Source organism: Scyliorhinus canicula, chromosome 16 (genome assembly GCF_902713615.1).
Source record: "Scyliorhinus canicula chromosome 16, sScyCan1.1, whole genome shotgun sequence".
NCBI lineage: Eukaryota > Metazoa > Chordata > Chondrichthyes > Carcharhiniformes > Scyliorhinidae > Scyliorhinus > Scyliorhinus canicula.
In genome coordinates this window covers 17204975-17232081 of record NC_052161.1, presented here as the reverse complement: position 1 = coordinate 17232081, position 27107 = coordinate 17204975, and the positions used below count along the sequence as shown (strand labels likewise).

General features: G+C 43.8%; 1 protein-coding gene across 1 annotated transcript in view; it reads right to left on the bottom strand.

Annotated features, from left to right (window-relative positions):
* smc3 (structural maintenance of chromosomes 3) overlaps positions 1 to 27107 on the bottom strand; it is a 79932-nt gene that overhangs the window by 13192 nt on the left and 39633 nt on the right. Inside the window, exons 16-21 of the mRNA XM_038774108.1 lie at positions 16364 to 16516; positions 13839 to 13990; positions 9011 to 9169; positions 7580 to 7687; positions 6614 to 6722; positions 464 to 711 (exon numbers count right to left, since the gene is read on the bottom strand). Of these exons, the coding sequence (XP_038630036.1) occupies positions 464 to 711; positions 6614 to 6722; positions 7580 to 7687; positions 9011 to 9169; positions 13839 to 13990; positions 16364 to 16516 (929 nt within the window). The remainder of the gene's footprint in view (positions 1 to 463; positions 712 to 6613; positions 6723 to 7579; positions 7688 to 9010; positions 9170 to 13838; positions 13991 to 16363; positions 16517 to 27107) is intronic.

The following is a 27107-nucleotide window of genomic DNA, read 5'->3' as shown; positions in this document are numbered from 1 at the left end:
AGACACGTACAAAGAAAGGAATAGGGTTCTTGATGAGGTTAGATGAAGATTGGGAGGAGACACATGTGCAGCATAAACACAGAAAGCTGTTAGGCTGACTGGCTGGTACTGTGTTATAAATACAAAAGCTACGCAACACAAACTAACAGCCTCAGTCAACCTGTAGAGGGTGCTCACCACTTTCCACTTGGCTTCAAGTGAATAGGTCTCCTACTTCAAAATTCCAATTTATAAAATTTGGTGAATCGGTTATCTCAGACTCCTATAAAGTTACATTCTGTCACAGTTCAGCAACTCAATGGCCTCCCATTACATAAAATTAACATTGCAGTCGGTGATGTTGAATAAAACAGATTCACCGGCAGCCTTTCGACACTTAATTTCAAAGATAAGGAATTGGGGACCCACTTTTATCAAATTCAGCATCTTCCCTAATTCCACAGCAATTATCCATGTACGTTACCTGTTTGAGACTCAGTGTTTGGTATTTTTCAAAGGCCTCTTGTGGCAATGAGCCCAATTCTCTGATTTTCTTCATGCATTCCTCCTTTTTCTTAAGCAGCATACCCTGCCGGTTTGTCATCTTCTCCAGCTCCTTGGTGTCATGATTGATGGCTTCCATGTGATCTTTCTCCATGTTTTTCCAGCGGTCCATGCTTTTCTGACGATCTTTGGTTTCTCCTTCTATTTTGTCTATCAAACTGTCCAGTTCTGCAACATACATGTTATTTTAGCACAGATTTTTTTTTTTTCTTGAAGATATGAAGGCCAAAAAAGGGAAAGACAACCAGACATTGCTCATCTTATATGAATCCTTAAAATGTTCAACCATTCTAATGTGACGTCTGTGTGAATATTAACAATGAAATTACCTACATCCAACAACTAATCTTGTATTTAGGCAATGAAATATCAGACTGCATCTCAAGAGTTCTAACAGCTACTACAGTTACCTGTCTGTGCACTAGGTTAATTCAATGGCAATAAAAAAACTGATCCGTGGTTTGCATCATTAAGATGATCTCAGATAGCCAGCACAAACAAGGAAGCTGCAAATCCTGAGCCACCTGAAGTACTTTTCTTACACGAGAAGAAATAGGAGAAACTGGCTTCTCAATCCTGTTACATCATTCAAAAGACCATGGGCGTGATTCCCCGCACCCACACCGGGTGGGAGAATCGCGGGAGGGCCGCTCTGGCACCCCCCCCCCCCCCAAAATGAAGTGGACACCCGCGATTCTCCGGCCCGGATTGCCCGAGCAGCCTGCCGTTCCCGACCGTTTCACGCCGGCGGCAACCACACCTGGTTGCTGCCGGCGTGAACGTGGCGACAAAAGCTGGTTTGTGGCTTGCGGGGGGGGGGGGGGGCGGAGAGGGGAGTGAGCACAACGACCGTGCTCGGGAGGGGACTGGCCCGCGATCGGTGCCCACCGATCGTCAGGCCGGCGTCTCAAAGGGACGCACTCTTTCCCCTCCGCCGCCCCGCAAGATCAAGCTGCCACGTCTTGCAGGGCAGCGGAGGGAAAGACGGCCACCGCGCATGCGGGGCTGACGTCATTAGGCGCGCCGGTCGCGTCATTCTCGGCGCACCGGGCCTTGATGCCAGCGACAAGGCCCCGCGGCTGAGATTTACGGCACGGCCCTCCTAGCCCCCCCCCCCCCCCCCCCCCCCCCCCCCCCGTGGATAGGGGGCGAGGAGCAGCCTCCGACGCCGTCGTGAACCTCTCCGGGTTTCACGACGGCGTCAGGCCTTGCGGGGAATTGCGCCCAATGAGTCGGATTCTCCGTTTTTGTGGCTATGCCCGGAGGAAGTGCCTGGTCTTACGACCAAAAAGTCGCCGGCCCATCCGCACTACGCAATGCCCCCACCTTTACCTGCAGATACGGAGGGAGAATGGGCAGCCGCACACGGACTCGGCCTGCCAGTTAATGCCCCCTGTAATCCCCCCCTCGCCACCCCTGGACCACCCCCACCAGTGCCCACTGAAGCCCCACCTGCCAGCGGAACAGCTCCCCTCCCAACTGTGACGGCATACGAGATTCCCGAAAACTGAGAGGACACGCGACTGACGCCATCAGGAAGTTGGCCCATCGGCGGCGGAGCATCAGGAGGGGGGCATCAGGTGACATCCTGAGGCCATCCCAATGGTGTGCGGCGTACTCGGCGATTATGCCGTTTTTGAGGGGGCGGAGTATTCGGAAAATGGCGCCCCCCCCCCCGATTTCGGCATAAAACCCGATTCACCAGCCAATTGCCGAACACGATTTCGACATTGGCAATCTGAGAATTTTGCCCCATGTTTGATCTTCCACCTCAATTCCACTTTACTTCCTCATCTCTATATCCCTCAATTACTTGGGACGGAATTCTCCGCTCCCGGGAAAAATCGGGAGGGATGTCGTGAACTCGGCCGAGTTTCACGACGGCCTTGGAGGCCACTCCTCGCCCCCTATTCTCCCCTCCCGGGCCGAGAGTGACGCGACGGCGGTGCCTATGTGCCGTCAGCCGCGCATGCGCAGGTTGACCGGCTCCAACCCGCGCATGCGCGGCTGACGTCACGACGGCTGACAGCTCGAACCCGCTCATGCGTGGTGGCTGTCTTTCCCCTCAGCCGTCCCGTAAGACGTGGCGGCTTGATCTTGCGGGGCGGCGGAGGGGAAATAGTGCGTCCTATTGAGGCACCGATCGCGGGCCTATCCCCTCCCAAGCAGAGTCATGGTGCTCATTCCCCACCAGGCCCCCTACAAGCCCCAAATCGGGCATCTCATGGCGATTTCACGATGGCAGCGACCAGGTGTGGTTGCCGCCGTCGTGAAACGGTCACGAATGGCAGGCCGCTCGGCCCATCCGGGCCGGAGTATCGCCGGTCGCCGTGGAAAACGGCATGCGCCGATTCTTCCGAGCGGGGGGTGGGGCACCAGGGGGCCATGAAATTAGTCGGGGGTCCCTCCCGCGATTCTCCCACCTGGCGTGGGGAGCGGAGAATTGCACGCTTAATAGCCCAACAATCTTGATCTGTCTTGAGCATCTACAGAACACTGGGGTAGAGAATCTCCAAGATTCAAAACCCTCTGAATTTGGCTCAGTCCTAAATGATCCCTTATATGCTTTTATACTCGAGTACAGGGAGAAAACCTCTCGGCATCAATCCTGTCCAAGTCCTCTCAAAATCTTATATGTTTCAATGAGATCACCTCTCATCCTTCTAAACACTGGAGAATATAGGTCTAGTTGATGCAATCTCTCCTCATTAGGCAACACTGATCCCAATAATCAGAGTGAATCTTTGTTGCACCTCCAGCAGGTAAATACGGCTTCCTTGGGTAGAGAGACTACAACTACACAGTACTCAGGTGTGGTCTCACAAAAGTCCTGTACAATCACAGCAAAACGTCCGAGCTCTCAAATCCAATCCCCTTACAATAAAGGCCAACTTACCAATTGCCTTCCTAGCTGCTTGATCCACCTGCATGTTAGCTTTCTGCTATTGTGCAGAAAGACACCCAAATCTCTCAAAACACCAACACAAATAGTTTCTCACCATTTAAAAAAATATTGTTTTTCTATTATTCCTACCAAAGTGAATATTTTTATCCATTCACAATCTATCTATATTCCTTTGAAAACCCAATGTGGTGTCCTCATAGCTTACTTTCCTACCTGCTTTATATTGTCATCAAGCTTGGATACATTATTCTCAGTCCTTTCATCAAAATCATTAATCTATAGTAAATAGCTAATGTAGCCATCTAAGATGGCCACCTGCAAAGGACCATGCAGGACTCAAGACAGATACATAGTCTATGTGTATCTAAAATACAGATAACCAGACCTGACAGAAAATTCCGCTCGTTTACATTTCAATGGCTCATTTTCCCAGGACGATAGAACTCCAATCACGCAACCAGTATCGCCACAGACTGATCGGCTCCACTTCCCTTACTCAGAAAGCATAACTGTCACGGTCAATGACAGCTAAAAACCTGCCCAGCTACCAAGGCAGCCGCCCCTTTATTGGCCGAAAACGATGAGAGTGATCAGAGCCCTGTCAATTGGTTTGAAGGTTAAGGACCATCCCAAAGAGCGCAAAATCCCAGAGGGATAAAAGAGAGCGCAGCCATGTGTTCTGTCTCTCTTGGATCTGGCCTGTGCCACCCAATTGCAGTAGGTACAGCCAGTTAAGTTCAAGACGGATGAGCCCAGCAGAGAGAGCCACTTTTTTCGAACCAGCCAAGTGAAATCCAGATAAAGGCCTTATCCATTTGCACAGTGCCGTGAAGTTCAGTATAGGTTATTCTAGCTGATAGGTGTAGTTTAACTCGTAGTATTGTGTTTGCATGTCGACATAACTCTTGTGTACCTAAATAAACCACCTTTTGAACTAACTGGTTGTGTGGTCATTTGATCGATATAAGGGAAAGGCTTATGGTTCACCGAGATAAATAAATAGAGCAACACTAATGCCCCAGCGCCATTCCTTTCAGCATCCCATTAGTAACAGTCTGCCATCATGAAAATGACCCATTAATTCCCATACTATTTTCTGTCCTTTAACAAACCCGATATCCAAGATAAGATATTACTAGCAACCCCATGAGCCCTCATTTCATGCAACAAACTTCTTTGTGACATCTTATCAAATGTCTTTTGGAAATCTTATATACCACACTAACTGGTTCCCCTTCATCTACCCTGCTTTTCAGGTCCTCAGAAAACACTTAATAGATTTATCAAAACACAATTTCCCTTTCATAAAACTATGCTGATTCTACCTAACCATATTATGATTTAAGTGCCATGTTACCACTTCCTTAATAATGGATTGCAGCATTTTATCACTGACTGATATTTGGCTAACTGCCCTATAGTTTCTGTTTTTTGCTCTTCCTGCTCTCTGGAATAGCAGTGTTACTATTGCTACCTTTCAATCCAATGGAACTGTTCCAGAATATAGGGAATTTGGAAGAGCACAATCAATGCATCCCCTATTTTAGAACCCTAGTCTGTAGACAATTAGGCCCAGAGAATTTGTCAACGTTTAGTCTCACTAATTTCTCCAGTATCTTTTCTTTAGTGATTACTTTTAAGTTCCTCACTCTTGAGGGCGACATGGTTCTCACTATTGGTTTTCATTATTTCAGATATGTCCCTGTGCCTTCAACAATAGAGGCAGATGGAAAATAGTGGCTTAACATGCTGTTCCTGATATTCATACAACTGACCAACGCTGGAAGTCAGGTGAGAGAACTTCACCTTGTTGCGATGTCCTAATAGGCAAATCAGTCACTATTCATTGTTTGGGGTCGACACAAAGAATGGTTGCTTGGGTGACGTGACCAAGGATGGTCAGCACTTTTGTGCCTCAGTCCAGGCAGCAACTTCAGAGACTGAGGAAAAATTGGAAGGAAGAAAACTGCACATATTCAGCTGGAATAATTATCAGCCTATGACCATGCTCAGAATCTACATTTCTTTGTTTTAAAAAAAGGGACCTTCTTTGGTCTGATCTTTGATGAACAGCAAGGATTCGGTAATGTTCAGATGACCTGACAACTTATGACGCGGAATTCTCACTTCAGCTGCTTTGTCGAACTTTCAGAAAACCTTAATACAGCAAAATATTCCAAGCAGAGTTATAAGGGAGTTATTGTTATAACCATTATTAACATTTTTACTGAGCCAAACAGTTCCATTAGACAAATAATTTTCCCGTTTTAAGTGAACTGTGAAAATCTCTACAGTATGTAACAAAACTAATTCACAATTTAAGTTTAGAATCAATTTTAAAGTCAGTAAGCACACCTGACCATGATACAATAGAGTGATGGATCATAACTCAATTAAAAGATACATCCTATTGGTTTTATTCATACTTGTGCACTTTATTGAAATATGTATAAAAGGCACATTATAAAGAAACACACATTATAAAGAAACAATGATCAGTTCTTTGAATTGTTATTGATTTCAGAAGGCAATTTTTAACAAAATGGTAGTGCTAATCTGGAACTTAGTCTGTTGAAGCTAGATCAATTGAAAATATCAGAACTGATCTTTAAGAGATCTCCCTGATTTCACAACAATATTTATCTGTCAACCAACATCACTAAAACTATCTGGTCATGATCACATTGCAGTTTTGAGACCTTGCTGCGATCATATTGGCCACATTTCCTGTATTACTCTTCAAAAATACAGTTAATTAGAAAGCACATTGGGATGTCTTGAGGTTATAAAAGGTAGTATAAATGCAAGCTGTTTCTTTCCTTAAAATTTGTCCTTTGACCAAGCTTTTGCTCGATCCTCTTTCTTTCAAGCTCTTGCACCATTTATTTCTATATTAAAAGCATTATTTAAATATAACCATTAATTAGTCATTCCAAACACCCACATTCTCACACAATCACTCAAAGCTATGTTTACCCTAGAACCTTTGCATTTCATTTGAATTACCAAGGTCTAATCTGCAGCCCTACTCAATCTCACTTTTAAGAAGGCAATTTAAGGATTCCTCCTCAATTAAAGCAATCAGGTCCTGCTGGACACGAAGGCTGCAGTTTAAGCATTATATTATAACAAATTTCAAAAAAGTAGGAAATTAGTCGTTCTAACCTTCGGCACGTGCAGTGGTCTCTCTCACTCGCTTATTAATGTTCTCTAGTTCAGAAGTTGTGGCATTTAGAACAGTGTTGCCCTCGGTTTCTCTCAGCTCATTTAACTCCTAAGGAAGCACACAACCAATTTCATTAAAGTTTAATATACTTTGGAACGAAGCATGGCAAATTATAGCAAGGTACAGCTGCTCATATTAGAATAAAACAAACCATCACCAGGATCAAGCATTCTCAGGGAGGTATTATAAAATACTTCTGTCACAGGGTTCTATTCACTCACCTCCAAAAATAAACGGTCACTCTTATGTTGCTATGGTGAAAATTTATAATCCTCTTAAACGTGATTGCTAAATCGTGGTGAATTATGGGACATTGCATCACTCATTAGGAAACTGTCAAAATCATTTCACTTGGAACTCGTCCAACCAATGATGTGATAAAATTCTCTTCTCACCAGTCAAAACGGAATTCAAACTAATATGCAGCACCAAAAGCAGCCATCCTCCAATTCACTCAGTGTGATATACGCTACTTTCATTATGCTCAGTGTTTTGACCTTTACTCTGTATTAGTCATGCACAAACCTCAGCCGGATTAACATGCAGCGACATGTTACGGTACCAGCATTTACTCTATATATGGCTTAAAGAAAAGCGAAAGGCTTGAACATAGGCGGTGGATTACATCTGATCAGAAAGTCAAAGAATCAATATTTTAGATCCAAGTGTCAATTTAAACCCATTAAATATTGGCATTAAACATGCTGAAGATAAGAGATCGGGTCAACTAATTGGTGCACAGCACTTCAGAGATTTGTCAAATTGATTAATGCTTCAAAAATTTGTACGCCCGTGGTCCATCCTTTTCCAAATGATATAAACTAACTATTATGTAATTTCAAAATCTGTCACTGTTCAAATCTCTAGCATGTAACATAACCAACCAAAACAGGGTATTTTTTTACCTGCTCAACCTGGTCCAAGCGCTTTCTTAAATTTTCACTGAGGTAAGTCTCCAGTCTGGTCATTATACCTTCCAACTTAATTCGTTCATTTAATAGCTGTCGGTTATCCTAAAGGAAGAAATACATTTTTAAAACACCGTCCAAGACCAGGGGCGATATTCTCCCAACGGGAGACAAAGTGGCGATGCCGGAGTGAAAACGGGAGTGTTTCACTCCGGTGTCGGAGGCTGCTCCTCGCCCCCTATTCTCCCACTCACAGGGGGCTAGGAGCGGCGCCGCGTCAATTTTGTGCGTCGGGCCTTGGCGCCCGCGTCAAATCGTAAATGGCGCGGCCGGCGGCGCTTACACGACGTCACCCGCGCATGCGTGGTTGCCGTCCTCCCCGCGGGCGCCCCGCAAGGCATGCGGGACGGCGGAGGGAAAAGAGTGCATCTTTTAGAGACGCCGGCCCGCCGATCGGTGGGCACCGATCGCGGGCCAGACCCCCACTGAGCACCCCCCCTGGTGCTCGATTCTCTCCCTCTTTCCCCCCCCCCACCCCCCACAGGCCGCACACACAGCATTTGCGCGCTGTTCACGCCGGCAGCTACCAGGTGTGGTTGGCGCCGGCGTGAACCGGTCGTATTGGGTAGGCCGCTCGGCCCATTTGGGCCGGAGAATCGCCGCTCGACCGTTAGAAACGGCGAGCGGTGATTCTCCTTGCGGCCTGTCGTAAAACGCGGCACGCCATTTTGGGGGGGGGGGGGGGGGGGGAAATCGCGTGCGGGTGCCAGGGCGGCGTGGCGGGAATCGCCCGGCACTCCCGCGATTCTCCCACCCGGCGTGGGGGTCGGAGAATCGCGCCCCAGATGTACGAATAATGCTGACTCCAAATCCTTTCTTTTCAGCCTGCATTAACAAAGTTCTTTCAAACTATCATCCACAGGTATAAAAGAGGGATAAAACCACCAGACTGTTTACATTGTTTACATTGCCCGACATTTATCCAAATTAAAATCTCTTTATTTCAGTCCACCTATGCAATTCATCAAGGCACAAATTTCATTGCAATTCTTTTTCTAAACACAAACGATTTCCAGATTTGAAAAGGATCATCTATTACTTCTAAACCATGCTGACCATTCCAAACCATGTTGACCATTCCATGAAACCAGCATTCTCACTTGTAGCATTCCGTAGAATGGCCTCGGGCATTTAACCCACTGCGGATGATAGTTTCTCTCCAAATAAGCCAATTTAATTAAGTAAATGTTATGTAATTATGTTGACATGGATAATAAGCAATTACCCATCGCAGATGGTACAATCACTTAATCATTCTCCTTTTTCATCAAAAAATAACAGAACATTTCCCTCAACTCCAATTTAAGAAAAATTTAAATCTGATGCGATTGGTTAAAAGGTGACTTTCCACATTTCAAAATACCATACCTGTTGGAGTTGTCTGATTTCGTCGTTGAGTGCATCAACTCTCTTTTGATCATCCAGACTGAGCTGTGAAAGCAGGTCTGTACCAAGCTCAGCTTTTAAGGATTCCCGTGTTGACTCCATAGCGTGCAAACTGGCCTCCAAACTTTGCAAACTCCGTTGCTTTATAAATAAAATTTAAAAATTGACATAAAACAGATATTACCTTGTCATACCTATATCCCCTTTTGCTGCTAAATAACAATCACAACTTTCAACAGAAGGGACATGCGCATCACGTTTAGGAGCAAAAGCAGCTGCTGAAAATGGCAGGCAAGACTGCCGCGAATTATTTTCTTTAAATCAAATGCGCATTTTGCCTCTTTGAAATCCATTACTTTGTATTGCACAATGTTCCTACGAATTAAAGAAAATGAAAACACGACTGGAATACTCTTGCAGGAATGAGATTTAATACTTCATGATTTGGAAGTTCTCCACAATAATCTCACCAAATTTTTGCACTTCCCACTGACAACATTCCATTACTACTACTGAGCCACAACCATTTGCAAGATGCACTGCAACCATTCACCAAGGCTTCTTTGACAGTACCTTACACTGCTGAGGATGAGGCAGCAGGTTCATGGGAACAGCACTGCCCGCAAGTTCCCTCCCCAATAGATGTACCACGTGGATAGCAGCGGTTCAAGGGGTTGGCTCATCATCACCTTCTCAAGGGCATTAGGGATGGGCAATAACCGATAGTTTCACCTGTGACACCCGCATCCCATAAATGGATTTTTAAAAATTGCTTAATCTTAGAAGACTGAACGCAAATCTCTAATTTACCAATTTTTCCTCTTAATTACAGTTTGCTCGCAGATGCCTGGAAGATAAATGAAAAGCTGCTTCAATTTTAACATTTTCGTAAAGTTTTAATTAGTTAACCAAACTGGTGCTCACATAGGAGGAACAAACTTGCTCTGTTTTGAGGATTTATCAGCATTATTCTGCAATAAAACAAATTTTGCAATTCGTTAAGTGAAAATCCTCTATTCAAAGGTGGATAGCTCAACCCAAGAGAGAGGCTATTTGGCCCATCGTGTTTGAACTGGCTTTCCAAACAAGAATTACAGCTCTCCCCCCCCCCCCCCCCCCCCCCCCCCCCGCACCTCTGCACATTGTTTCTATTCAGGTAATCATCTAATGCCCTCTTGAATGCCTCAATTGAACCTGCCTCCACAACACTTCCAGGCAGCAAATTCCAGACCCGAAACACTTGTGTGAAAAAGCTTTTTCTAACATCACATTTGCTTCTTTTGCAAATTAAGTTAAATACTAGCCCTCTCGTTCTTGATCCTTTTTACGAGGGGAATAGTTTCTCCCAACTTTGTCCAGCACCCTCATGATTTTGAACATCTATTGAATCTCCTCTCAGCTTTCTTCTCTCCATGGAGAACAGTTCCAACTTCTCCAATCTTGGAATCCTCATCTGCACTCTCTGAACGCATTTACATCCTTCCCATAGTGTGCCACCCAAAACTGTACACAATATTCCTGCTAGTGTCTTGCACAAATTCAGCATAACCTCCTTGCTCTTGTACTCTATGCCCCTATTAATGAAGCCCAGAATACTATCAGCTTTATTAACTGCTCTCTCCCACCTATCCAGCCACCTACAATGACCTATGCACATATACACTAATTGTGTCAGTAATATCATTTTTTTAAATAAAGCTGCTTAGTTTTTCCTTGATGGGTTTTGACTTCCATTCAATCTGTGAGCTGGAAAGAGAATCACAAGCAACTCTCAAACTTCAAATCCAATCCAGCATGATCTCGAGCAGATAACACATTTACAATTGGGATAAAACATTAAAATAATCAGTTCAGCCTTATTTCTTCAACTCAAAAAAACAGCTGATCCATTCAAGCAGTGTCGTTTGAGTTGAATGAAATAATCTGCGTCGTACAATGGGCTAGAAAACCAAAGTTACTAATCAAATTAAACAGGTGTAGAGGCTGGAGGCAAAAGTTGACCAACAAAAGGAAGGAAAAAAACATGGGGCAATTTCAGCTGATTCAATTTGAATTGGATGTTTCTCTGCGCCTGCAGGATGAAGACCCTGCTATTCAATGACACTTTGCCTTTTTTTGGGCCTCGGTGTGGAACTCCCTATTTCCCGTGCTAGCGAGATACTTGCAGATTGAGGCGCCATTTTTAAAGGCAGCCCCAATCTTTACACTGCTCTATGTGTCCCCACCGTGGCTTCAGCCCCCCCCCCTCCCCCCCCTCCCTTCACCCAACTTACCCATTCCAAGGTCTGAGAGATCCCCTTAGCCCATCTCTTATGGGCAAGGCCCGCACCCCGTGGCACAGGCAGCCTGTCAGTACCCAGGTGCCAGGGGGAGTGCCAGGGTAACACCCTGCCTTATCCCTGACCACCCAGTGAGACTCTTCCCCATCCGTATCCCCAGCTAGCGAGGTCACTCAATCCCGGGGCCGGATGAATTGGTGAGCGCATATTTAAAATGTGCCTAATGGGCCATTTTAAATATGTGCGGCGGCATTTCGCCCAGTGAAAGCCACATAGAGGACAGGGTAGATGCAGGGAGGAAGTTCCCAATGGTGGGTGTGTCCAGATCCAGGAGTCACAGTCTGAGGATTCAGAGTAAACCATTTCAGACAGAGATGAGGAGACATTTCTTCAAAGAGTGGTGAGCCTGTGGAATTAATTACCCCAGGAAGTAGTTGATGCTAAAACATTGAATATATTCAAGAGGCGGCTAGATATAGCACTTGGGGCAAATGGGACCAAACGGTTATGGGGAGAAAGCAGGATTGGGCTATTGAGTTGGATGTTCAGCCATGATAGTGATAAATGGCGGAATAGGCTCAAAGGGCCGAAAGGTCTCCTCCTGCTCCTTTCTTCTTTGTATCTATATCCAGATTGCAAAATGAAGCGAGGATCCACTGAATGTCATGAGATATTTTGAGCATTGTGAATCTCGATGCAGGCCACTCACGCCGCTCTCACAAGATTCAACAGCCGTGTCCCGATAAAGAATTGGGCGTGACAAGGCCGCTGAATCGTGCGCATGGTAAATGGAAGGAACGAGGAAAGGAATGGAGATAGTAAACAAAAATGCTCTTCAGCTGATAGGACATTCCAAGTTCTGTAGGGTTGCACCGCATGTGGGAAGTTGAGGCCTGTGGGCCTAATGGCATTTCTATGATAGAGGCAGGTTCAAGGCTAAAGAATTAGTGAGGAAAACGGAAAACCATTGCCAATTGCTTCTCAATGTTGGAGATTGGGCGAGGGGAAATTTCAAAGCAGAAAAGGAGCTCCACAATACTTTTTGTCTTCATTTATTGTCTATCCCTAATTTCCTTAGAGGAGATAGTGATGCGTCTCGTTCTTGAACTGCTACAGTCCATGTGGTTATAGGGTACACCAACAGTGCTGTGAGGGAGTCCCAGGATTTTGACTCAGCTACAGCGAAGGGGCAACAATATGTCTGGATTGTGTATGGCTTGGAGAGGAATATACATACGCTGCCCTTGTCCTCCTGGGTTATAGAGGTTGTGGGTTTGGCAGGTGCAGTCAAAGCAGCCTTGATGGATAGTGCAGTGCATCTTGTGGATGTACGCACAGCTGCCACTGTACATCGGGGCTGAAGGAAGTAAATGTTGAAGGTGGATAGGATGCCAATCAAGCTGGCTGCTTCATCCTGAATGGTGTCAAGCTTCTTGAATGATAATGTTTGAGCTATAGATCCAGGCAAGTGAACAGTATTCCATCACGGCAGCATTTAGGCAGCACAGTAGCCTTGTGGATAGCACAATTGCTTCACAGCTCCAGGGTCCCAGGTTCGATTCCGGCTTGGGTCACTGTCTGTGTGAAGTTTGCACGTCCTCCCAGGGTGTGTGTGGGTTTCCTCCGGGTGCTCCGGTTTCCTCCCACAGTCCAAAGATGTGCAGGTTAGGTGGATTGGCCATGATAAATTGCCCTTAGTGTCCAAAATTGGCCTTAGTGTTGGTGGGGTTACTGGGTTATGGGGATAAGGTGGAGGTGTTGACCTTGGGTAGGGTGCTCTTTCCAAGAGCTGGTGCAGACTCGATGGGCCGAATGGCCTCCTTCTGCACTGTAAATTCTATGATATCTATATCATCAAATTTGTGCCTGTAGATGACAGGCTTTCGGAAGATGTGTTCCTACCCGCAGATTCCCAGCCTCTGGCATGCTCTTGTAGCCATAGTATTTATTTGGCTGGTCCAGTTCAATTTCTGGTCAATGGTAATCCCAAGGATGTTGATAATGGGGGATTCATCATGGCAATGCAAATGAATGTCATGGGGAGATGATTGGATTCTCTCGTGTTGGAGATCGTTAGTGCGAGTCGAGAGGCAGAAGGGGAGTTTAGTCACTCTAATACTCTTTATTAGAAGTGCAAAAATTACACTTGAATATATGTAATGTAGCTATGAAATCATGTTTAATGTAAATTACACTTTTAAAATGAAATAATTTTTCATATCTGTAGTCAGTAATCAAAATATTAGGGTTCCTTAAATTTATTGTGCAGAAATTATGCTCATCGCGTCAGCTCCCAATGCATGTGCCTCATGTAATCAACTATAAGCCGAAAGTAAACTACTGGAATCTTCTCAGGCTAATAGCGGAGGCCCAATAAAGATGGGGTTTACCAGTTGGCAGCCTTATCGAATCCCAGTAAATCTAGTTTCTCACTACAGCCAGATGCACATTGGGAGGCGATCTTAGCCCAATTTAAAAGCAATGTTGACCCAGATCTTATCAGTATTTCAAAGTATTCATTGAACCATTACCTTAGGCATGAAGGTTTTCTCAGACTGCTGCCTCTTCTCTTTCAACATCTTCATTTCTGACAGAATGCTGTCTCGTGATGCCTTAAATTTTCTCTGCTGTGTTTCAATCTGCTGCATTTGGTTCATCAATTGATCGATCTCATTATTAATCTGTATATTGTGCTAAGGAACAGAATCTTTGCAAGTGTCAAAAGAACATCCTGAGCAGACAATCAGCTAACATTTAGTTGCATAAATAATGTAAATGGATTTTGATCTCCAAAATAAGTTTCTTGTTTATATGTGCTAAGAATCCTATCTAAAAGGCCAAAGTAAGCACTGGTCCCTTTTTAATAATATAGCTGGCTCTATTCCAACACTGACAACACATAGCCACTTAAAAAAACACCGAAGACTTACTATTAAACTTTCTGAAACCTTGTAAAACATTATATGCAAAGTATAAGAAAAAAGTTAGCTCAATTGTCTCTATATTGGTTGGTCCTCTTCTACTTCATGTCATTAGGCTTTTATCTCTGGCTTGTCTTAGCATTTGCCAATGCACGCGGGGGTGGGGGCGGGGAATCTTTTTTGCCAAGAACAGGAGCCTGTGAAGAAACAATTTAGTGTGACAGACATTCACTTCAGCCTCAAGCAGACCGAAGACAACATTATCACCCATCTTGCTTCTTGAGAAAGGCATTCAGATGCCCAAACAACGAACTCCAATGATAAACGGCTATCTGACCAAGGGTGGGCAAACGGATAATCCTTTCTTTTTAAAAAAAAGCACACACTGGTAACCCAAACTCAGGGAACAGAGTTTAAAAATTAGGGGTCTCCCATTTAATACCAAGCCAAGGAGAATTTTCTTCTCACGGAGGGTCACTGATCGGTGGAATTCTCTTCCCCAGAGGGCAGCTGAGGTTGGGTCAGTCAATATGTACAAAAGTCAAGTAAAACAGATTTTTGATCAACAAGGGAGTCAAGTGTTATGGAGGCATAGAGGAAAGTGGAGTCAATGCCACAATAAGAATAGCCTGATCTGTTGACTGGCAGAGCAGACTCGAGGGGCCAAAAGGTTTACTTCTGCTCCTAATTCTGCTGTTCTTATAATGCAACATAGAGCAACCTGCTATTATTATTTAATGTATATTATATTTCTGTATAAGTAACCTTGATCTAAATTAAAATAATCAATTATATTTACATGCGTGATTTAAAGAAACATTTTCTGAGAACCGTACATCTCATTAGTTCAAACATCCACAAAGTTGATTACTGTTATTTTCAGAAACCACACAGTGCTTTTGAAGAGTATTGTGTCAGATCTGCATTCTGTTTGTCCTAAGTTGAAGACATTAATTTGGGATGAATCATGCGGAACTGAAAAGACTTGTATACAGCTGCGTACTCATTATCATCAGCAGAAAAGCAAAGGCCATAATAACTTATCACACTGACTCACTGCAATAAGGGGAGTCCAGTTTTTACGAATTTCCACACAGCATATTTCCAAGAACACCAGCAGTGAAATGTCTCTGAAAAGCGGGGTGAATAATGTTTTCTTTCTGTTTTCCTTCCCGCCCTCTGCCCAAACTGAAGAAATCAGAGATGACTTGTATGGATCATCTGATGCAGAATAGCGCTAGTGTGATGGTTTCTCAATCAACTATTTTTTTTAACCCCACTTTATACATCTAGTTACAACAAAAATTTGAAAAATATAACTAAAGCAACACTTTCAAAAAATCATCTTCAAAGAAATCAATTACTTGTGTGTTTGGAATAAGAAAATGATAGAACAGTAGTAATATCATAATACTTAATTATTTGCATGATGGCCATCTTAGAAATAAAGGGTTGGAGAATGTACAGCCATCTTAGAAACAATGGGTTGGAGAATGTACAGACATCTTAGACGCAATAGGTTGGAGAATGTTCGGACATCTTAGCAACAATGGGTTGGAGAATGTACGGACATCTTATGCACATTGCATTGAAGAATGTATTGACCTCTCAGAAACATTGGTTTGGAGTGTGTGTGAACATCTTATACACATTGGGTTGAAGATCATATGGGTAACTTAAACATTGGGTTGGGAACATTAGAATGGAGAATGTATGGACATCTTAGAAACATTGGGTTGGAACATGTATATGTAGAGCCCAAAAACCAAACATCAGGCTTTTCAGAATTAAATCTACATGAGCAATAAATTAGTAACAAAAATAGGTTTGACCTACATTTATACATTGAAATCAGAAATTTATACTTAGAACAACAAAGTACAGAGGCCATTCGGCCCATTGGATCTAGGCCAGCTCTTTGGTAGAGTTATCCAACTATTTCCACTTCCCTGTTCTTTCCTCCTAGTTTTGCAAATATTTTGCCTTCAAATACTTCTACAATTTCCTTTAGAATGTAACTGAATATACTTCCACAATCATAAAAGGTAAGCTATTCTGGAAAATAGCACGGAATATGTCCCAGCACTTTTCTTAGACATTCAGGAATAATTAAGTACAGAATATTTGAAGGATATTTTCAATGTTTCTCCGGAGATTTTCATTCAGCTTTGCTTCCAGTTCAGTTAATTCTTCCTCTGCTTTTCGTGCATCCTTCTGAAGCTCAAGTCTTGATTTTCGAGTATCATAATAGCCACCAGTTAAGGCACCTCGATGACTAACCTGGTCACCTAGGAGGAATTGAACAACATTTATTTCTGCTGAGTCAGGGTAATTCACAATTCTTCCAGCACAATGTAGGTAGGTATTTTAGGTCCGGACCTGCAAGTCTTTAAAAACCTGGAAAGGCGGCCAGAATTTTACACTCTCTGGAAAGAAGGCCAGAACTTTACACTCCCCGAGGCAGGCTGGCAGGGTGAGGGAGGGAAATGTAAAATTGGGCACACCACGGGTGTTATTACCAACGTCTTTCCACCTTCCTCCAGCCCCACTGTCATTTTACACGATAGAAGAGACACCAGGAGGAGGACCACCTATCTTGGGCCAATTGGGGCTCTCAAATGGCCAACTAATGGCGCTTAAGGGCCTTTTCCCACCCCAGCCACAATTTTTGCCACGGTGGGAGAAGGTTGGCATCAAGACTAAAGCCCACCATGTCTCACTTCTCAGATTATTTGGTGGGAAAGGGTACATCCTTCACACACCCCACCACACAGCCCCAGGCCTCCGATCTTCAACCCCTCCCCACCCTCACAACCGCCTGTGCACTTGCCAAGGTCTTGGACTGAGCACTCTGAAGCCGCCTCTAGCCCCCTTTCCTTCCCATCCAACTCCAGCAAAGATCGGTGTTGGGGACTGGATGCAGTCCCTGCTGTAGCGACTTCTCCCAATGGCAGAGAGCTGCCAACCATTTGATTGGCTGATAGCTCCCAGGGTGAGAACTGCATCCCCAGGGTGAGAACTGCATCCCCAGATGAGGATGGAAGTCTCACCCTGAACCAACATATGCCCTGCCAAGCATTAAATGACTGCAGGGCAACCTGCTGGAGCATGTTCACCACCAACCTTCAAGCCAAAGGTGAGAAGACCTCCGCAATGCAAAAGCCTGGCCCATGACTCAAGCCAACTAAAAAAAAAAGCAATAGACCTCAGATAGGCAAGATAGAGTTAAATATTAATGCAAGCATTAAATCGAGCTACAAAGGTGTTCAATCAAAAGCTGTACAAAGGATTTATACTGAAGCAAGTTGATTTAATAATTCCATAAGGAAGAATTGCAGTCACCACTGCAAGCAATAAATAAATTATACTGAATATATCTTCAAATCAAATGTATCATAAATGCCTTTATGAGTTGTTGGTGGTGCATGGGCAAATCAAGGTCTGCAAAAGTTGGGTGTACAAGATTTATGACGACCCTCAATGTCAGGAAATAAATGAGCAGGAAAATTAAACAAGTGGTTGGACCTGGAAACATTATGATTCTGAAACAACGCAAGCTGGCTGGCTTATACGGAATGATTTTCTGAACACATGTTCCCAGCACACCGCCTCTTTGCTGGGAGCACAGACAAGAAAACTGCAAAGGTAAATTTCTAACCATGTAGTATCAAATAAGGTATTATTAGTTTAAAGTTTACAGTTAGTTGCAAGATAATCTTTATAGTGTTCTAAAGAACAAAATATAGTCAAGAGATAGGACTGGAGGTGTAAAATGGTCAAGCTCAGGTCACAGGAATCTTCAGGAAAACAGCTCTTCACTTACTGGCAGCCTGATTGGTTGAACAGTCAATACTGATACAGAAATTGGAGGTCAACAAGGTTGCTAATTTCAGGGGAGAAGGGATTCAATTCTACTAACTTGACAAAGTATTCAAAAGCAAAGCAACAGGTTAATTTAGAGAGGAGAGTATTTTCAACCAAAGATGATCAGTGAAATTATGTGAAGGAGCCATGGTGAACAACAGTGTAAGCAGAAACACATGCATCACCTTTGGGCCAGAAATTACATTCGAAATTACAAGATGAAAAATCCAAAAAGGCATACATTTGTATTTCAATACAAAAAATTGAGAGCAGGATTACTTGAAATTAAGAGAACGGAGACTTTCAGATGCTGCCATGCACAGAATCCCTACAGTGCAGAAAGGGCCATTTGGCCCATTGAGTCTGCACCGGCCCTCTGAAAAGCACCCCACTCTCCAACCCAATACCACAACCCCACCCAACCTGCATATTCCTGGACTCAAAGGGGAATTTAGCATGGCCAATCCACATAACCTGCATATCTTTGGACTGTGGGAGGAAAGCCACGCAGACAAGGGGAGAAAGTGCAAATTTTGCACAGCCAGTCACCCAAGTCTGGAATTGAACCCTGAGAGACAGCGTGAGGCACTGTGCCACCCCGTATAATGCAGTATAGTTTCAGCTGTTGTTGCTCAACTCAGCTGTTGTTGCTCAACTCGGCTGCAAATTGTATAAATTGACACTTTCACATTATACATGATATTGACGCGAGACGAGAAAAAGACTAAGAGACTATCACTGTTGAAACAGCAAATGGGACCACTCACAGCGTGGCAGCAAATATGGCAAGCAATGGTATCCAAACTAGATTCCGATTCTACAGATATCCAAGTCTACAACACAGCGATGCCAGAATTTTCATTTGCTGGAAACGGTTTGGGTAGAGATGAGAAATAGTAAAGGCAAGAAGTCAGTTGTGGGTGTTTGTACAGCCCCCTAATAGTAACCACAAGGCAAGATGGAACACAAAGAAGAGGTTGTCAGAAAGGCATGGCGATAATCTTGGGAGATTTTAGTCTACATATAGACTGGAAAAGTCAGATGGGCAAAGGTAGCCTAGATGAGTAGTTTTCAGGATAGTTTGTTAGAACAGCATGTTCTGGAACCAACCAGAGAGCAGGCTATACTAGGCCTGGTACTGTGCAACAAGATGGGATTAATTAATGATCGCCTAGTGAAGGGGCCCTGAGGTAGTAGCGACCATAATATGATTAAATGTTACATTCAGTTTGAACGAGAGAGGAGTGGGTCCAACACTATGTTTTTAAATTTTAAAAAGTCCAGTTAGGAAGCATGAAAGCAGAGCTGGCTAAAGTGAATTGGCAAATTAGGTTACAGGATAGGTTAATAGAGATGCAGAGGTTAATAGAGATACAGTGGCAAACATTTAAGGGGATATTTCAGAATACTCAGAATAGAAAACATTCTAACGACTAATAAAAAGTCCAAGGAATGGACCCATCATCCACGTTTAACTAGAAAGATTAAAGATGGTATCAAACTTACAGAAAAAGCATATAAGTGTGCAAAAACAGGAGGGAAGTCAGAAGATTGGGCCGAATATAAGGATCAGTAAAGGACGGTTAAAACTGTTAATAAGGAGGGAAACATTAGAGTATGAGGGAAAGCTAGCCTGAAATATAAAAGAAGATTGGTTAAGAGTTTCTTTAAATATTTTTAATAAAAACAAGTTAACAAAGTGAACATTGGTCCTATAGAAAGTGAGTCTGGAGGATTGATCATGGAAAACAAGGAGATGGCAGGTGAACTGAACAGACATTTTGCATCAGTCTTCACTATACAGGATACATGTCACATCCCAAAAGCAGCTGTAAACCAAGTAATGGGAGGGAGGAACTCAGGAAAATTACAACCACCAGAGAAGTGGTACTGAGTAAATTGTTGAGGAGCCGCCTGCTGACAAGTTCCTGGGCCCTGATGGACTTCATCCTAGGTGGAAGTGGCTAGTGAAATAGTTGATGCATTGGTTTAATTTTCCAAAATGTTCTAGGATTCGGGGCAGGTCCCATTAGATTGGAAGATAACAAATATAACTCTATTATTCAAAAAGGGAAGGAGACATAAAGTGGGAAATTACAGATCATTTAGCTTAACGTCTGTCATAGGGAAAATGTTAGATGTTATTGAAGTTATAGCAGGACACTTGGATAAGTTCAAAGTAATCAGGCAGAGTCAACATGGTTTTGTGAAGGGAGGTCATAGAATCATAGAATCTATGGCAGAGACAGGTCCTCTGGCCTAAACTGGTCCAAGCCAACCAAAAGGCCCATCTAAGCTAACCCAATTTAGGATAGAATGTTTAACCATCTTATTGAAGTTCATTGAGGAAGTACCATATGCTGTAGATAAAAGGGAACCAAGTGGATGCACAGTACTTCAATTTCCAAAAGGCTTTTGAGAAATTTCCACATCAAAGCATATTACAGAAAATAAAATCGTTTGGGGTAACATTTAGCATGGACAGAATATTGGGTGGCTAACAGGAAGCAGAGAGGAGGCATAAATGGATTTGCAAGATCTAATGAGCGGTGTGCCACGGATCAATGCTAGGGCCTCAATTGTTTACAATTTTATGAATGGGTGATGCCAAATTTGCTAATGATACAAAAGGAAAGTAAGTTGTGAAGGCATAAGGAGGCTACAAAAAAATATGTTAAGGAGGGGCAAAGATCTGGAAAAAGGAGTAAAATGTGGGAAAATGTGAAATTGTCCATTTTGGCAGGAAGAATAAAAGAGAAGCATATTAGCTAAATGGTGAGAGATTGCAGAGCACCGAGATGCAGAGGGATCTGGGTGCCTTAAGGACATGAATTGCAAAAGTCTAGCATGCAGGTACTATAAGTAATTAGAAAAGCTAATAGAATACCATCATTTATTCTGAGGGGAATTGAAAAATTAGGGAGGTTATGTTTCAGTTGTATAGAGTAGTGAGACCACATTTGGAGTACTATGCACAGTATTTAAATGAGGATATAAATGTGTTAGAAGTTCAGAGAAGGTTTAGCAGATTAATACCGGAATGGGCGCATTGGTCTTGTGAGGAAAAGTTGGACAGGCTCGGCTTGCACTGGTTGGAGTAAGAGACGACTTGATTGAAACATACAAGATCCTGAGGGGTCTTGACAGGGTGGATGTGGAGAGGATGTTTCTTTTTGTGGTAGAATCTAGATCTAGGGGTCACTGCTTATAAACAAGGGGTCGCCCATTTAAAACAGAGATGAGACCTTTTTTTTCTCTGAGGGTTGCAAGACTTTGAAACACTCTTCCTTAAAAAATGGTGGAAGCATTGGTTTTGAATATTTTTTAAGACAGAGATGGGTAGCTTCTATGCACGATGCAGATTTGAAGTTACTATCAGATCAGCCATGATCTTATTAAATGGTGGAACAGTCTTGAAGGGCCAAATGGTCTACTCCTGCTTCTTGTTCATGTTCATGGAAAGGCAACTTTCCAAAATGCTACTCTCACACAATCATATTTTAGGTGGCCATGCTGCAGAGGTGAGTGTAGCTCTGGGTACCTTCAAGAGAAACCATCCTGGCATTTCAAGTAGTCATGAAGCAAAGGGATACAATATGAGGGGAAACAACTTGAAACAGAGATGAGGAGCTAAATCTTTATGCCATTCACCGCAAACGGATGAGAAAATGTATCTCAAGAAAACAAACCAGGTGGTGTGGGGGAGGGAATTGAAAATAAATTTCAAGATAGTTATGCAGGGAGTTGGAGAAAACAAAGTCATTTCAGGACACTATTGTACACTTAAGGAAGCTAGTGAGGTAACTTTTAATTTGCCATTGAGGCAGTAAACTGGATTGTGAATTGAATGTTCATTACAGAAATCACATCAATCTATTCAAACCAGGAGGTTTATACAATGAGAAGCACATCCCCCACACTTATTTGTTTCCCCCGGGGAAAGTTGAAAATCTACCCCAATATCAATGAGGTGGTAGCATTAGTACAAAACCAGATGATTCGAGAAAGACTACTGTCAATTTGCACAAAAAATGATTTCTCTCTCATGGACAGTGATGCAAAGCCCTAGGTTAGGTGGGGTTACTGGGTGGCGGGGATAGGGTGGATGTGCAGGCTTAAGTAGGGTGCTCTTTCCAAGGTCCGGGAGTACAAACTTGATGAGGCGATTGGCCTCCTGCCGCACTGTAAATTCTATGATATCACAGAATCTTTATGGTGAAGAAAACCTAATTTGGTCCAACAGCTCTCCAAATGAGCATGACTTGGTGCCATTCCCCTATCTTCTCCCCATGTATTGTTTCAATTCAAGGAATCATCTAATGCCCTCTGATTGCTTCAATCAAAACTGTCTCCACAATTCCAGGTACCACATTCCAGACATAAAACTGCTGCAAGAAAAAGATTTCTCTTGCATCACATTTGCTTCTTTTGCCCTCTCGTTCTCGATATACGAACGAGTGCTTTTCCCCCATCTACTCTGTCCAGCTGCCTCATGATTTTGACGATTTCTATCAAACCTCCTCTCCAAGGAGGACAGCCCCAACTTCACCAATCTATCCCCAAAGTTTCTCATCCGTGCACAACCTTGAGAACCAGGTCACTTCACAGATCCCAATGCCATTAGGATGCTTACCATGAATAATGTTGTAATGTGATTTGTAATGATAGCACACACAGCTATTGCACCAAGTCAGGGCTCAAAGCCGTTGGCTCTTCAGGTATTACAAGGTGGACTATGTCAACAACAATTTTTTGTTTCTGCTGCAAAAGTATGGAGTTAACCTAGTTAATTCACATCGCAGAAAGTCAACATCGGAAAAATAAGAGGGGAAACAGAAGAAACAAATACATTCAAAACAAAACTGTAAATGGCATCAGGAATTCAAGCTCAAAATTCGGAGTCAACATCAGCATCATCCTATAATTTCAGCTGCATAAACGGCAAGTGAATATGGGGAAAGATAACAACTTTGCACCATTTTATACTTTTAAATTATGTCAAGGTAAAAATCAAAAAGACTACTGCACTTTGACAATGATAAACGGATCAAATCTGAAAACATCAATTTGATCTGGAAGAAAATTACATAATAAGAGCGGAGGAGAAAATTCATATAAAAGCCCATCATATAAAAGCTCGACTGTTGATGAGTCAGCTTGCTTCTTCCTCCCACTGAGCTGCCACGCTCTTACTTCACGTACAGGAGCACAACTTTACATTTACATCTATGGCCAAGGGAATTGCACATCCAGGTATTCCTGCAAGAATGGTGTCATCACACTTTATATTGTAAAATAATTGAACTACAAACATCCAGTGTGTGCACGCCACACAAAAGACTTCACAGAATATTGATCTCACTCCAGCTTTCCAAGCCTACGCTCTTACACATCACTGTGAGTCAGAACTGACCCATACACCACCAGAGCTGTCAATGAGGGTAATCATCTAATAGAAACAGCACTATCGGTTTCAAAGCTGACTAACTTCCCCAGGGAATGCAAAATGGTTCTTGAAGTAGTGTTTTAACATTTATATCCAAAATCAAGTGCTTGAAATAACAATCGAAATCATCAAACTAACATGAACCAGTGTCAAACAGAATTCATTCCTTTAACTCATTGCAGTCATTTTAAAGTGGTTCTTGAGCTTGAATTCTAGCACTGAAATAGTTGAATAAATTCATTTGAAAAAATGTTATACTTTGCAAGTTTAGTGATTTCAATTGATAAAAACCATTTGTATTAATATTCTGTACTTTGTATGGCTCAATCCTATGCAAAATGACAATTAATTGCACTAATATTCTGTACTTTGTATGGCTTAATCCGATGCAAAATTACATCTAAACTTGAAAGAAAGGTTAAAATAGAGAGCATGAAACAAACGTGTACAGGAGCGTGTGATGCTGCCTTTTGCATCAAAATATCCCGAGCAGGTCATAATTAGTGTTGTGCACAGATTATTCCATTACATGTGGCACCAGATTAAATAAACTATTTATTACAGTGCTGCTCAATTAGCCAGCAGTCTCTTTCTCTCAACTATCCATCACCGTTGAGCAGTTGCTGCTCCTTCTCGTTACCTAGACAAACAATTAAGTGCAATACCGAGTGAATGTTACATTGTCAGAGGTGTTGGGTAGGATTCTCCATTGTTCCGACGCCGAAATCGGGAATAGCAATCGGATGGAGAATGGCTCAAGGTGCTGAAATTGTGGCTGGCGTCGGTTTGATGCTGGGTCACGATGCTCCCTCCAAATCAGTTGGGGGCGCGTTGGGGGGGGGGGGGGGGGGGGGGGGGGAAGAGGAGGAGAGAGAATGGGGGCTGGCCAGGAGGTGGGCTGTGGGGTCGGGTACACGGTCCAGCACAACCGGCGGGTGCCATATTTTTGGCCGCGATCGGTGCGTGTGTGGGGGGTGTAAGCATACGCCCGGCTGCAGCTTGTCAGCCCTGCACCTGTCCTGCACGGACCGGCGATTCTCCCACCGTTTTTCACGTGCTCCGCAGATGTTTCACGCAGTGTCGGTGCTGGCCCCTCACTGGGTAGCACAATCTATACAGGTGTGTCGCCGATTTTTCCGTCGGGGAATCCTCCATTGGCGTCTGCACTTAAGACACAGGAACGGAAAATCCAGCCCGTTGTCTTTCTAATGCGATTTTAAAACTAAAGCTATGACTGCCTTTTTGAGTGCACAATTCAAAGAGCTGGGAGGCCTGCTCAACAAATCCACCACTAATAAAGGGAGTGTACAACTGGTTATTCATTTTATCTCTAGTTTTTGGGATATAAACGACTTCATCATTTCCCACATAACAGTAATGGTACTTCAAATAGGAATGTGTTTGTGAAGCATTTTATAACATTCCAAGAGTGCACTTCTTTATCCCCTGCACCATTCCTCGCCCCACCTCTGTCTCATCTCCTGGTTTTCTCTCTCTCTGATCATGTTTCAACTGCACTCCTTTTGCTCACCTGTTTTCTCTTTTACTATCTTTGTTATCACATTTCCTAATTATTTTTTCATTTGGGTCATGGATGGAAGTTGTCAGTGGAGAAAGGAATTCAGCCAGCACCTGAGGTCGCTGAGACATGGCAGGGTATTTTAAAGGAGGAATCCTGCTAAGACTACAGGTTTGGATGTGGTGGTGCAGCCATGCAAGCCTTTGGCAGCGCCGTGATGCATTGTGCCAGCCAGCTCCTGCATTACCAGATTTTAATAGTAAGTATGTTTTGACAACTTAAATACCGGCACCCAAGCACAGAACAAATCGTTAACAGACAAATCATGACAAAGAAAGAAGCAATGACACAAACAGGAAGTCTGCAAACTTAGCAAGTCTCCAGTGGCACAGCTCAAAACACAATGCACCATTCTTTTCTCAAGTGCAGGGGTGTCCTTTAAAGGTTAAAAAGTAAACAACGCATGAGATCATTTAGGGGTTAGTTAAGATGCAATGGGCATTTTTGGTTCCAAATTTTGTGAAGTTGGAGAACTGCTTTATACTTTTCCATGAAGTGTTCAAATTAGGCAGATAACAAACCTGCTAAAGCAAATTACTACAGATGGAATCTGAAACCAAAGAAAAATTGCTGGAAAATCTCAGCGGGTCTGGCAGCATCTGGAGGGAGAGAAAAGAGCTAACGTTTTGAGTACAGATGACCATTTGTCAAAGCTGGGTTACCATGGGCGGAATTCTCCACTCCCGCGATAAATCGGGAAGGCCGAGTTTCACGACGGCTCGGAGGCTGCTCCTCGCTCCTAATTCACCCCCACCCGGGGGGGCTAGGAGCGGCGCTCCGTAAATCTCGGCCGCCGGGCCTTGACGCTTGCGCCAAGGCGGCGCGCCAAGAATGGCGCGACGGCGGCACCTATGTGACGTCAGCCGCGCATGCGCAGGTTGGCCGGCTCCAACCCACGCATGCGCGGCTGACGTCACAACGGCTGACAGCTCCAACCCGCGCACGCGTGGTTGCCGTCTTCCCCTCAAGACATGGCGGCTTGATCTTGCGGGGCGGTGGAGGGGAAAGAGTGCGTCGCTTTGAGACGCCGGCCCGATGATCGGTGGACACCGATCGCGGGCCAGTCCCCTCCCGAGCACGGCCGTGGTGCTCACTCCCCTCTCCGCCCCCCCACAAGCTTCAAACGAGCATTTGGCAGCCGTTGTGACGTCATGTTCACGACGGCAGCGACCAGGTGTGGTTGCCGCAGTCGTGAACCGGTCGGGAACGGCAGGCCGCTCGGCCCACCCGGGCCGGAGAATCACCGGTCGCCGTGAAAAACGGCGAGCGGCGATTCTTCCGATCAGGGGTGGGAGAATCGCAGGGGGTGCCGGGGGGGGGGGGGGGCGTGTCGTGAGTCGCCCGGCCCTCCCGCGATTCTCCCACCCGCCGTGGGGAGCGGAGAATCGCGCCCCATATTTTCTAATATTACTGGGCGATCTAATGTGGCATTGCATACAAACGGTCAGGGAATATTGTCTCTCATATGCTATTGTGTTGCTGTTTCTCTCATTCACCTATTCTGCTTATACCTCCCAACTCTTTTTCCTTCTCTCTATTTGTTCTCTTTTTAATGGGAGGAAGTGAGCAATGTGTCTCCAAACTGTATTTGTGCTTTAGAACATAAAACATAGAACAGTACAGCACAGGTTATCAGGGAAAATCTGATACCGCCACTTTCTGCAACCCCTCCCCTAACTAATCATTCATCTTCTCGCAGCCACCTCAACCACAAGGTAAATGGAATGCGAAGAGAACTGTAAGCAAATTTAAAAGTAGGATTTCAATGATAATAAAAATGAACTTCCATTTACTAACTCTTCTGCAAATAAATGCAGCAGTTGGAAACAAAAACAGGTTTTGCTTTTCATTTTTTCCAATTGTCATAAAGAAGATAATGGAGCGGTCGAGAGATGACTGCTGTTACGAAGCTGATCCTGAACTTGGTATCCAGCATGGATAACTTTTCCATTGCCGTGGAAAATAGTGATTTATTTCAAACAAAGTAAAA